The 13,165-nt window shown below is 33.7% G+C and overlaps 1 protein-coding gene across 1 annotated transcript; it reads left to right on the forward strand.

Moving 5' to 3' along the window:
* Positions 1-9,981: 9,981 nt before the first annotated feature.
* Positions 9,982-13,151, forward strand: LOC145010759 (ACT domain-containing protein ACR4-like). The gene is made up of 7 exons (XM_078969287.1): positions 9,982-10,299; positions 10,635-10,680; positions 10,766-10,880; positions 10,967-11,034; positions 11,286-11,873; positions 12,124-12,228; positions 12,640-13,151. Exons 1-7 carry the CDS (start codon positions 10,226-10,228, stop codon positions 13,012-13,014), a joined length of 1,371 nt encoding a protein of 456 aa, XP_078825413.1. The 5' UTR covers positions 9,982-10,225; the 3' UTR covers positions 13,015-13,151.
* The last annotated feature ends 14 nt before the right edge of the window (positions 13,152-13,165 follow it).

Consider the following 13,165-nt stretch of genomic DNA (forward strand, 5'->3'; position numbering starts at 1 on the left):
AAATGGCATGGGATGATCTTGTCCTTGGCTCCATGTTTCCAAACATTCCACCCATGGAGGCGTCGGGCCATGAAAAGCCGGATGAGGGTCAGGAATTTGAACGGGAGTTGTCTGGGGTAGATCTTCAACCTCGGGTTCGGAATTAGCATCATCCGAAAGGTCTTCATCATGGTGATCATTCACAGGGATAGGATGATCATTTTCTGGCTCTTCTTCAAACCATCCAGCAATAACTTCATTTGGAAGGAATAGGTTGCCGTGGGGATGGAGTCCAGCTATGTTTTCTATGCGAGAATTTAAGGTAAGAGAATAATTATTAGACAAACTGTCTGGATAATTATTTGGAAAATCTTCATCAGTTACATCGTTATTTGTGAAGTGCATACCAATTATATGTAATCTAAACAGGATAGACCTTCGAATAAGTGAATTTAATTCCAAATTCACACAGAATAGGGGTAAAGTAAAATTTCACAGATTTTAAGTCTATAACATCCTAATTACATATATCCTTAGTGTATCCACTTAGCAACTGTCAACTTAGTAATGAAGATCCTGTTTTAGTTCTCAAGTATAACGTACTTAATATAACACCAAATACTCCTATAGTATTTTAAGTATAATGTTATGTTCTACTGTTCTCATTGTGGTAGGGTTGGTAAGATTTTAGCATTGTTGCAACCACACAATTAAACTTAGGCACATGCTAGTCAACTCTCGGATAATATAGGTGATCAGGCTATATCTTCCCAGTTTTGACCATATGTCTCTAAGCCCACTTGTGTTGCCCAACAATCGTAATTCTTTTGTACTGTCCTAGTGACACTGATTTTAGTATGAATGCAGCACGTATACTTACTTAAATATTTTATTATTTAAAGTATAAACTCTAGGTCAGAGTATTTTTAATCCCTTATGTATTTATAGTTAGTATATCTTTTATGGGTTGATATACTAAATTCATTATAAACAATGCTCTGATACCAATCTGTCACACCCCAAAACCAAGAACGGCGGAAATGTTCTGGGGCGGAGGACGTCGTGTACAGTATCACAACAATGAAAAGTAGCAAACAAGCAACAACATCATCCATTGTATTAATAATAGAATTATTATACAAGTGTGTTCTGTCAAATTTTGATAAACACTAAAGCATAAATCGAAATGAAAGATGAATATTGAACGAGCTCCATCTTCCCTAGTCCTTGCATCGGTACCTGTCTATGATGACCTGAGGATACAAGTAATTTTGAAAGCGAGTATCAGATTTAAAGCTGGTGAGATCATAAGTATTTTAGTGTCTTAATTTGTATGTAAATACTTGTATGTATTTGAAATGTAAGTATTTGTATGTATACAAATTGTAAGTATTGAAAATATAAATGAACTCTAAGTATGAAAATGTATATGAATTGTAAGTATGAACACATTTGTAAAACAATTATAAACGTTTGAAAACCCTAGAAATCCCTATGATTCCTATTAGTAACAAAAGAAGTCTTCTACCAAGACTTAACTGTTCTCATGTAGTCTTCTACCAAGACATAACTGTTCTGAATGTAGTCTTCTACCAAGACATAACTGTTCTGAATGTAGTCTTCTACCAAGACCTAACTGTTCTGAATGTAGTCTTCTACCAAGACCTAACTGTTCTGAATGTAGTCTTCTACCAAGACCTAACTGTTATGAATGTAGTCTTCTACCAAGACCTAACTGTAATAGTATCACCCTTTGGTACTAGGGCAAATAACAATGTTAACTGAAGACATCTGTAGATGTACATTTACCTCTGTTGCTAACAGTTGGGTATAGGAATAGTCAGTCCCCAAAAGTATACCTGTAATGGTATCCACCGTTGACATCCGTGGATGTGCTTTTACCTCTATAGCTAACAAAGATTTTAGGAATGGTCAGTCCCGCAATGTATCCTTGGGTACTAGGATATTAATCCCAATCTATCTCATCGATTGTGTGATTGAATCATAAGGTAAAGATAAGAATGAGGATTATATAACATAATCTATACATATAAAATGTACTAGTGATTCCTATAAGTGTACTCATGTACATGTGATCATGTAAACATATCTATGTAATAGTATAGTAATGTACTGTAATGTTCCACGTGTGCTAGCTGTAAAGTGTGATCTCTCACTATCTAGCATGTATAGTAATGTACTCGTTCTATTATCGTTGTATATGTTCTTCTCTAGTATAGTTGTATATGTTCTTCTCTAGTATAGTTGTATATGTCCTTCTCTAGTATAGTCATATATGTTCCTCTCTAGTATTGTCGTATATGTTCCTCTCTAGTATTGTTGTATACGTTCTCATAGTAGTAAATATTGACTCATGAATGAACTGACTCATAGTATGATATTGTGTTCTAGTAATAGTTCTAGTATCTTCCTAAACTACCCCTATGGTAGTTTACTAGTAATCTAACTTCTATGTATGGACATGGATGTATACCCTTGCTACCCATGGGTATTGATTGAACTGGAAGAACCTTTATGACTACATATATACACATGATATATAACTAATATTTAAACGACCTTCGGACGGGTACCCGATATCCCACCAGACCACATCTCAAGCGCGAAAAGGAAATAGGGTGGATAGCCTTCCTGAGTCTTTTAAACATTACTCATATAAATATACATATATAGGCATGCAATTTATAATATAAAAGCTTAAAGTAAGTTTTGTAAAACCTTTGAACATAATTATTATTTTAAGAAAAGATCGACTTGATGTCAATCTATAAAACAATTTGAAGGCATGGGTTTGATAAAACAGTTTAGTATAAAGAAACATTTGTTTGAAACACAATTGTAAATAAGTTTGAAATGTAATATACAGAGTAAAATGCACAGTGTAATAACGAGTTGTAAGCACATAAAGTGTTTATGAAAAACATTTGAAGGAAACTGTTTGGTAAAACGGCTAATGAATAGCCAATCGTTTGAATGCTGCTTACTAATCACATGTGAATGATATAGTAACTAGCATGATTCTACTTGTACCCCCCCCCCCCCAATAAAACATTTAAAATGGTTAAAACATTGATTAACGGGTATCAACTCACCTGTAGTAAGTGGATCGGAAGGAGGTGTCGGATAAGTGCTTGGTGTCAAGTGAAGACTTAGACACGCACAAAGATCCTAATAACATATAAGGAGATATGTATATACACAATTAGTCTTTAAACAACTAACAAAGAAAGTTAAGACAGTCTAGGACATGCTAAACACTTTATACAAGTGTTATACGTCTCAAGGGTTGCATCTAAGTGTTGTAGGGAAAGGCTAGTGTGTTTGGGGTCCAAGGGTAAACTCCCTTGGAGTTTACGGTTTTGATGGTCATGAAACAAAGAGTTTATGGCATTAAACTCTAGAGTTTACGGTCGTAAACTCTAGTCCTAATGACTAGGTGTTGTTTGGTGGTTTAGCAAGCCTCTTGGAGCAATTCTACTAAGTGGTTTGGCCTTTGGAAGGGACTAGGGCAACAAAACACCTCCTTTGAGGAGTTTACGGCCTAATGGCATTTTCCTTTGGGTTTAAAACCGTAAACCCATATGGAGGAGTGTATAGCCATGTTTTCAAGTCCCTAACACAATTAGGTAATTGTATGTGCTAGATTCTAAGCCTAAGGAAGGAAAATAACCCATTTGGACACCCTTTAGGGTGTTTACGGTTTTGGAAGATCCCCAAACCGTAAACACCTAAAAATGTTGGATTTTGGTATTTGTCAAGGCTTAGATACATCAAACTAAGGTTCAATCAATTCATTGAAGGCTTAAACATCAAACTAGGGCTTAGATTTGGACTTAGGCACACTTTGGTGCACTTTATGGTGTTTACGGCCCAAGAACATTCTTGGACCGTGAACACCTCCAACCTTGTGTTCTTGACATTATTTCTTGATATTCAAATGTAATACTAGCTTAAAATCACTCAAGGATGGAAGCACTTACTCGTAGAAGGCTTGATTTGAGCTAAAAGGCCAAGAACACTTAGTGTGTGTTCTTGGTGTTCTTGGTTTTTTGGAAAATCTAAACAAAAACCGGAAATGAATGGATGAATAGATGCACAAACACTAGATTAAGTGTTTTACTAACTTGAAAGGGTTAAAACACTTACAAGATTGAAGATTTGGAATTAAATCTTGGATGATACTTGAGAGAATATTTTTGGAGTTTACTCTTTTAATAAATAGGGAGTAAACACAAATGGGGAGTAAACTCATGTATAAGCATGAGTTTACGGATTTTTGGATGATTTTTCGACCTAGACATAAAAGTTTGGTCGGGTGTTTCTAATACGCGAAGTGTTTGCGGTTTTCAAAAATCAAAACCTGAGACGACACTTTCTTACACCCGTTCGCTTAAAATAATATTAAAATAATAAAAATAATTTTATATTTCTTAAAAATAAGAAATAATTACATTGACTTATGCTACGAAGTGGTTGACTTTTAGGGTTTGACCGAATGGAAATTTCGGGTTGTTACTACTGGTGTCGTTGTACGAATGATGATCTTTAAAGACCCCTCTGTAATTGCTGGCTGCAATCGAAGGTGTGAGGTCTTTGATAGTGGAATCAGACCATGTGGGACGAACTGAGCCTGAGACCTTGGATTGCGCCTTTGAAATTCCCGACTTCACCATTGTTATAGAAAAGAGTTTGAGAACTTGCTGGAAAAAGTATTTTAGCAAGAAGATGAAGAAGATGAGAGAGTTCGTCAGGAGAGTTTAGATAGCGTAAACGCTAACTTGGGAAGCAATATGGGTTTTTATACCTCCAGATTCCGAAAGCTATTGTTATTAGTTGAATTACATCTGTTAAAGTTAAAAACCCTTGGGTTTTTACCATTATCAACTGAATTTAAATAAATCAAAAAGGAAATTTTATTCCAGAAAAGGTGGGGCATTAAATGCATTGTAGGTCCCTCTGTCGTTCAAAAAAAATGCATTGCAGGTCCATCATGACACGTCGGTTAAACGTGGGGTGCGATGTGTTTTTAACCGTTGTAAAAATGGGGACGTGGAATGGACTAGACCCTAAAGGTTGCGTGACATGACTGGATGAGAAAAGGATCTTTCAAAATAGATTTCTTTTATATAAAAATGATTTATTTGATTTGTATCCTAAAGTAGACCTGACAGAGGAAAGTTTTCAGGATTATTAAAAAAAGGTTATGTGCAACAAAATGAATGTTTGAAACGAACGTTTTTTTTTTTTTTTTTTTTTTTTTTAAGGTTCATTAAGTAGCACACATCATCATTTAAAGAACTTGAAAATTAATGTGTGCGGTTTTAGTGAATGTGTCTACAGTAGTGGAAGCACTGAAAACAAACTAGATCATGAGGTTAGAAATAAAAGAAATAAAGGGACCCAAACAGTATATAGATCATATGTGTTTTTAGTATGCAAAGTGTACAGAAAAGCAGATATGAAGAATAGACTAATCAGTTATTCTAGAAAGGAACCGTATTGAGTAAATGGCTTCAAGAGTTTTGTTTTGAAAAGAAAAGAAGCAGTCTATTCACCCCCGGAGACCTAAAATGGTATGCGGTACTTATCCTTTTAGGAAGAATTGCGGGTCTGGATTCATCATTCCTAGCATTTCCAAAAATCCATTTAACTTTGTGGAGTTGAGTGCCTTGGTAAAAACGTCAGCTATTTCTTTGTGAGTAGGAACAAAATTAATTTCGATGTTACCTTGAAGGTTGTTGTATTTGATGAAGTGATAATGAAGTTCTATGTGTTTTGTCTTTGAATGATGAATAGGATTATGAGAAATCACTATTACACTCTCAGAATCACAATAGATGGGTACCTGCAGCATCCTATAATGGTAGTCCATAAGTTGAGTGTTCATCCAAAGGACTTGGGAACAACAGCTAGCTACAGCCATATATTCCGCCTCTGCGGTAGACAAAGAAACACAGTTTGTTTCCTTTAACACCAGCTAAGTAATCTTCCTCCTAAGAACGGATATCCACCCGAAGTGCTCTTACGACCGAGTATGCATCGGACATGATCTACATATGTGAAAGCTTGAAGACTGAAATCATTACCCGCAGGGTATAGAGGCCCATTGCTTTACTTCCCTTTAGATATCTGAGGATCATCTTGATTGCGGTCAAGTGAGATATATTAGGTTCAGCTTGGTATGAGCTCATAAACCTGTGGAAAACACAATATCTGGTCGGCTGTCATTGAGGTACATCCACGATCCAGTCATTGATTAGTATGTTTTGTGATCAACTAACTCTCCGGTAGGGTCAATTGAGATTTTATACCCAAAGGCCATTGAGACCTTCGCTGATGAGCAATTGTCCATCGAATTACCAAATAAAGATTAATCGGATACAAAAGATTTTCATCTAAGGGAAATATATCGATGATGTATCATATGTAAAATAAAATTTTCATTTTTTTATATAGACATGAAGATCCATTTGATTTGGTATATAATTTAAATATGTAATTTTAATTGACTAATTGACTTTCTAAAGATATTTGGTTTCTGTTACAAGTAAATCATCGTTTCTTGTAAGGAAATTGAATAACAGCTGATATAGAAGAAAGTAAAATTAATATTTTTTTATTACACCAATCCACTATTTATAAGATTTAAAAAGATAAAGATATAGATAGATATTTGTATGACCATTTTTCATTTTAATTTATACCCAAAGATCTAGCTAGCATGAAGTCCTTACCTTTAATAGGAGATTAGAATGCCAATAAATAATAAAGCATTGTCCTATGTTTAAATACACCTTCAAATAAAAATTAATATGGTTAGACGATCAATGGTGTAATAGTAACATCGGAGGCTTGCATTGCTTATAATGTATGCCCCGATTTCTTTTTTAATTATTTTTGGGTGAAATGTATCCTAACAAATAAATGAGAAATTAAAGATGCGTTTGGTTGTAAAAAACTGTTTTTATTTTTTATCAAAATGTTTTCAGAAAATAGGATTGAGTTTTCATTTTCATTTTCAATTTTCAATGAAAACATGTTTGGTTGGAACGGATGGAGTTTTCATTTTTCATCTTAAAAATTTGAAAAACTTTAGAAAATTGTAAAAATCACTTTTCTAATTTAGATACAATTTGGAAAACTTAAAAAATTTCATTTTCTTAGAAAACTTTTGAAAACTGAACCAACCAAACGCATTTTAAAAATTTTCGTTTTTCTTGTAAAATTTTCCTAAAAAACTAGAAAATTTTTCACAACCAAATGCACCCTAAATACCCTTTTATATTTTCTTTCTATTCATCTTCTTATCATATTAAACTAGGTGTAAAATATTCATGTATTATATGGGTTAATTAAAAAAAATAAATATAAATGTCTATATATTTAAGAACTTTGAATTATATGAAAATAAGAAAAATAATGAATTATTAAAATTGATTTTTTATCTATTAAATTTAAATAAATAAACAAAATAAACTAGTGAGAGCTTTAATTTGGGAATTTTGAAATAAACCAATTAATGAAATTGATATTTATTTATTACTATATTTATTATAATTATTACAATAAAGTATTATATGAAATTTATTAAAATACAAACCTATAAAATAACATGTTGAAAATTTTTTAATTCAAAATAAACACAAAATAACATTTGCCAAATTCAATGAGAATATAACACGTGACAAAAAAAAAACTCTTCATTTATTAGAGTAGATGTTGACATATATCACATTTAATGAAATTAATAGTGTTTTAATCCACTTGTCAATATTTGATTGATATGGTAGTAGGATGGGTAGGAAGAAAATGTAAAAGGATGAAATAATGTTTAAAGATATTTAAAAAAAATAAAGAAAATACTTGAGGAAATGATAGAAAATAAATGAGACAGTATATAAAAAATAGAATGTAACAACAAACATTATTTTTCAAACTTTCTCTAATAATGTTAACATCATTAAACCCCACAAGTAAAAAACAATATTTTAACAATGTGATAATATGTAATCTTTTATGAATTAAAAAAAAATGTGTGAAAGCATAAAGAAAACTAAGAGAAAAACAAAACAAAGATTTTCATAGAACTTGTTCCCAGAAAAATACATAGGAAAGGACAGAGTACATTTTAACTTTGGGATAATGATTTGAAAGGATAACGAACTTTCGACTTTTGTCACATTTAGTCACTAAACTTTTTTTCGTTATCTATTTGCCATTGAACTATTGAAACTGTTCGCATTTTACCCTTATGACCGACTGTTACCGGTCATAAGGGTAAAATATGAACAGTTTCAATAGTTTAGTGGCAAATAGATAACGAAAAAAAGTTTAGTGACTAAATGTGAACAAAATCGAAAGTTCGTTTCCTTCTAAAAAGTTCAATGACTAAATGTGAACAAACTTCCTATTGTATTATGTTTTAGCAAAATTATTTATTTTTGTTTAATTGTAGCAACATTTGTTGATGAAGAAATCTATGAAAAAAAAATGTAACATTCGGATTTCCAGGTATCATAATTTAAGTATTTTTCTTTTGAGTTAAGAAGAGAGACTCGACGAGTTGACACCTCAACTCGTCGAGTAAAGTCGCGACTGATGACTCGGATTAATGAATGGACTGGACGAGTCGGTGAGGCGATTCGATGAGTCTGCGCTGTTGGCAGAAACCCTAAATCTTTGGGCCCGAGCCATATTTAAAGGAACTTATGACCTTCAATTACGACTACTTTTCCCATAAGTGAGAACCCTAGCGAGCTTCAGTGTGTAGAGTGAGAGGAAGAGCTATCTTGAGCTTTTTTGGTGTGATAGATCTAGACCCTTCTAGGTCCAGAGAGACGAGAATATGAAGCTTTAGTAGAGTAAACCTTGGGGTTCGAAGTTAGGAAGCATAACCTTAACCATCAATGTGATGAAATAAAATGATGAGAGATAGGTGATGATAGAAAGGTGATGATAATTAGGTAAATAGATGATAATGAATATGTGGTGTAGGATGAAAGAAGATACCATAACCTTAACCAGCAATGTGGCGATGTAGTCATCTACCAGAGTATAGATGGCGACCACGGACTATTCTAGACAACCCAGTGGAAACACCAGCAGGCCCATAACTTGTAGGTGATGAATTACGATTTCAGGCGATATTGTAACTACGTATTCATCCGATGATACTCTAACCTCTTACTATGAATTACGAGTTCAGACGATGTTGTAACTACATATTCATGAGATGTCAAAAATTTCTCATGCCAAACCAATGGTCATAATTCACATCAGTGAGAATGGTTCATTTTTTTGTAAAACCAAAATCAGATTGGAAATTTTGATTTTTTATTTTGGAAAATGTCAAACCATTGGTTTTTTTTTTCGGTTTTGGTTTTTTGGTTTTTTTTTTTTAAATATATTTTCAGGGTTTTGTTTTGTTTTGTTTTGTTTTTTTTTTTTTTTTTTTTTTTTTTTTTTTTTTTATTTCATAGATTTCTTCATCAATAAATGTTGCTACAGTTTAACAAAAATAAATAATTTGCTAAAACATAATACAAAAGGAAGTTTGTTCACATTTAGTCATTGAACTTTTTAGAGGGAAACGAACTTTCGATGTTGTTGATATTTAGTCACTAAACTTTTTTTCGCTATTTATTACCATTGAACTATTAAAACTGTTCACATTTTACCCTTATGACCGGCAGGTAAAATGTGAACAATTTCAATAGTTCAATGGCAAATAGATAACGAAAAAAAGTTTAGTGACTAAATGTGATAAAAATCGAAAGTTCGTTACCCTTTCAAGTCATTATCCCTTTAACTTTTAAGTGCCAAAATTTGTGCAACTGGTCCTAATATATAAAATATAAATTATTTATAAATAGTTGAGTACTAGTTTATTATTAATATTATTATAGAGTGAGTGTTTGTTTTGTGGTTTGTCAGTGTGGGTGGGTGCCCCTTCCAAAAATAAAAGATGAGGAAGTGAAATCAAAACTCTTCACCTATTTCAGGAGGCAACACAAAAATAAAAATACACTCACGACACCTTTCTCCCACCTCTTTCTCTCTCCTGGAATCTCATACATATTCGCAGGTACACACATATCCACATCATTCACACACCCATAAAACAAAAAGCTTTCGGGATCTCAATCTTATTTCTTCTCTCTGTTTTTTCCCTCCTCCTTCCTCGTTTGTGTCAATTCTGCCATTTTTCGATTTACGATTTTACAAAATGCATTACTGGTCTCCTTCATTAGACGTTGATCATGAATTTGAGAAGCTTGTTAATCGTATGCATCCACCCAGGTAAAAACGCTTCTTTCGATTGGTTGTATTCAACACCAAGCAACTTAAATTCCTCGATTTTTTTTTTGTGTTTTATCTTTCTTTGTTGCACTTTCTAATCTGTTCTATATATGGATCCTCTTCGATACAAATTTAAGTTAATCGGTCGCTGAATTGGGTGAATTTGCGGCTGGTTAAATAATTTTATTCTTCTATGAACAATCTTCTTCTATTTTTAGAAGAAATGTGACAATTTTCAAGATTTTAACGATTTCTGAGAGTCCTTTTGGGATTAGTCATTTACATCCGTTTTATACACTCGGTTATTGATGAATTCTCTGTGTTTTTATCTGTAGGGTTACTGTTGATCATATCACAGACAAAAAGTCCACTCTCATCAAGGTATCCTCAATTTGTAGGAAGAGAATGTCTACTTAATTAATTCCCCAAATAAAATACCAGATTAATTATTTAATTCTTTGAGTAGGTCGATAGCGCCAACAAACGTGGGAGCTTGTTAGAAGTGGTTCAGGTTTTGACTGATATGAATCTTCTGATCAAAAGAGCTTACATTTCTTCTGATGGAGGATGGTTCATGGATGGTATACATATATATCTTCAATAACCCAGTCGTTTTCGCATTAATTTCATGCTAAAAATAAGCTTGTTTTTTTTTTTTTTTTTCCAGTATTTCATGTCACTGATCACAATGGGAAAAAGCTCTCAGAAGATAATGTTGCAGATCGCATCCAGCAGGTATCGGTAAAAACCATGTTTTCTAAACGCATTAATTAAAAAAGTTTGGGTCTCGCCACAGTGTTTGACTTTCGATTTGAATGTCAGCTATTTTTAGCACATACTTGATTTGTGGGCCACCGCAGGTGTTACTATTTACATGTGGGCCACTCAAGAGTTGTAAAATTAATTAATTTTTAATTTAATTGTTAGTCACTTGGACCAAGTTACGAATTGTTTTGGAAAAATAATTTTTTATTGTTGTGTTGCAGTCACTCGGACCAAGAGGATGCAGTTTCCGGTCCTTAAGAGGTTCAGTCGGGGTCAAATACGCTTCAGAAAGCACCACAATCGAACTAACCGGGCGTGACCGACCCGGTTTGCTTTCTGAAATTTTCGCGGTTCTCGCTGATCTCAAATGCAATGTGGTTGCTGCTGAAATCTGGACTCACAATTCAAGAATGGCTTCTATTGTCTACATCACCGATGACGAGAAAGGACATCCAATTGATGATCCTGATCGATTATCTAAAATCAAACAACTTCTCTTTTATATTCTCAAGGGTGATCTAGATATGCAAGGTGCACAAACCGCGGTATCAGTGGAGTCCACTCATACACAAAGGCGGCTCCACCAGCTGATGTATGCGGACCGTGACTATGACCTGTCGGATGGGACTAGCGGGACCCGGAACGGTTTGGTGACTGTAGAGAATTGTGCTGAGAAAGGGTACACTCTGGTGAATGTGAGGTGTACTGATCGGCCAAAACTATTGTTTGATACCGTTTGCACGTTGACAGATATGCAATATGTGGTCTTTCATGCAACCATCATTGCAGAAGGAAACGAGGCTTTTCAGGTAAATGTCATGTGGAACTAAAAGTGTTTGTTTGTGTCCCATATTAGCTGCTATCATGTGTTTGACCCTTCACTCTTTAGAGAGAACATTAACAAGTATATGTATCTAACATGATCTCTAATCTCATTCGGGCGTGTTGGAGTCCCACACTGCCTATCTATATCTATGAACTCTTTTGGATACAAAGTCAACAACTCCAATATATCTACTAATCTTAATAAAAAAATTGAAATATGGGAAACTTGTGTAGGAATTTTACATCCGTCATACTGATGGATGCCCGATTAGCTCAGAGGCAGAGAGGCAACGAGTGATTCATTGTCTAGAGGCAGCTATAAGAAGACGAGTCTCCGAGGTATGCAACGCAAATTCTATGATTGAATATTGTCCAACTCTATGTATTTACTATTTTAAAACTTTTTGTAATTTTCATCCACCACAAGCAAACTCTTTTTCAACTCCACTTCGAACATTTGTTGGGTCCACTTAATTGCTGGAAAAATGATTTGTTAATTTTTTAAATTTTCACTCAAAAAAGTACAGAATACATGAAAACTATTAAGTTAATCAACAAAAAAACATAAATAAATGATACACGTATATTAAATTTATCTATAAATAACAACATAAATGATTTATCTCATGTTTTTTTTTTTTTTTTTTTTTTTTTTTTTTTTTTTTTTTGTATATTTCTTTCATTGGGGGAAATTTATTTTGGCCCCACATGGAATATTTTTTTTGGATCTAATTATCATATGATATACAGGGCCTAAGACTAGAACTATGCGGTGAAGACAGATTGGGACTATTATCAGACGTGACTCGTATTTTCAGAGAGAACGGGCTATCGGTGACTCGTGCGGAGGTGACAACAAGAGGTGCTAAAGCGGTAAACACATTCTACGTGATGGATTCATCGGGGTCTCAAGTGAAAAGTGAAACAATTGACGCAGTTCGCAATGCAATGCTAATTGAAACGGAGACAATGCTTAATGTGAAGGAAGAGGAAACATTTAGAAAGCCGAAAGTTAGTGGACAGGAAAGAGGAGGAGGGTTTTCATTGGGTAATCTGTTTCGGAATAGATCTGAAAAGTTTCTTTACAATTTGGGTCTAATTAGATCTTGTTCCGAAGTGGCATAGAGTATGTTAATAGAAGAGGGTAGTTAGATGAGGTTTATGCGTCAAATGTGTTGTTTAATTAGAGAGCAAGTGTAAATATACATATATATACATGAATGGTTTGGCGTCAAGACTCATTCAAAGTCATTCATTTATAAGGGCTTCTTGGACT

This window comes from Lactuca saligna, chromosome 8 (assembly GCF_052625555.1).
Source record: "Lactuca saligna cultivar CGN05327 chromosome 8, ASM5262555v1, whole genome shotgun sequence".
NCBI classification, from domain to species: Eukaryota; Viridiplantae; Streptophyta; class Magnoliopsida; order Asterales; family Asteraceae; genus Lactuca; species Lactuca saligna.

Bases quoted from the DNA above. Each gene is read 5' to 3' on its own strand.
- LOC145010759 (XM_078969287.1), top strand. From the start codon at position 10,226: ATGCATTACTGGTCTCCTTCATTAGACGTTGATCATGAATTTGAGAAG. The intron at 11,035-11,285 runs GTATCGGTAAAA...GTTGTGTTGCAG, and splicing joins TTGCAGATCGCATCCAGCAG to TCACTCGGACCAAGAGGATG. The intron at 11,874-12,123 runs GTAAATGTCATG...AAACTTGTGTAG, and splicing joins AAGGAAACGAGGCTTTTCAG to GAATTTTACATCCGTCATAC.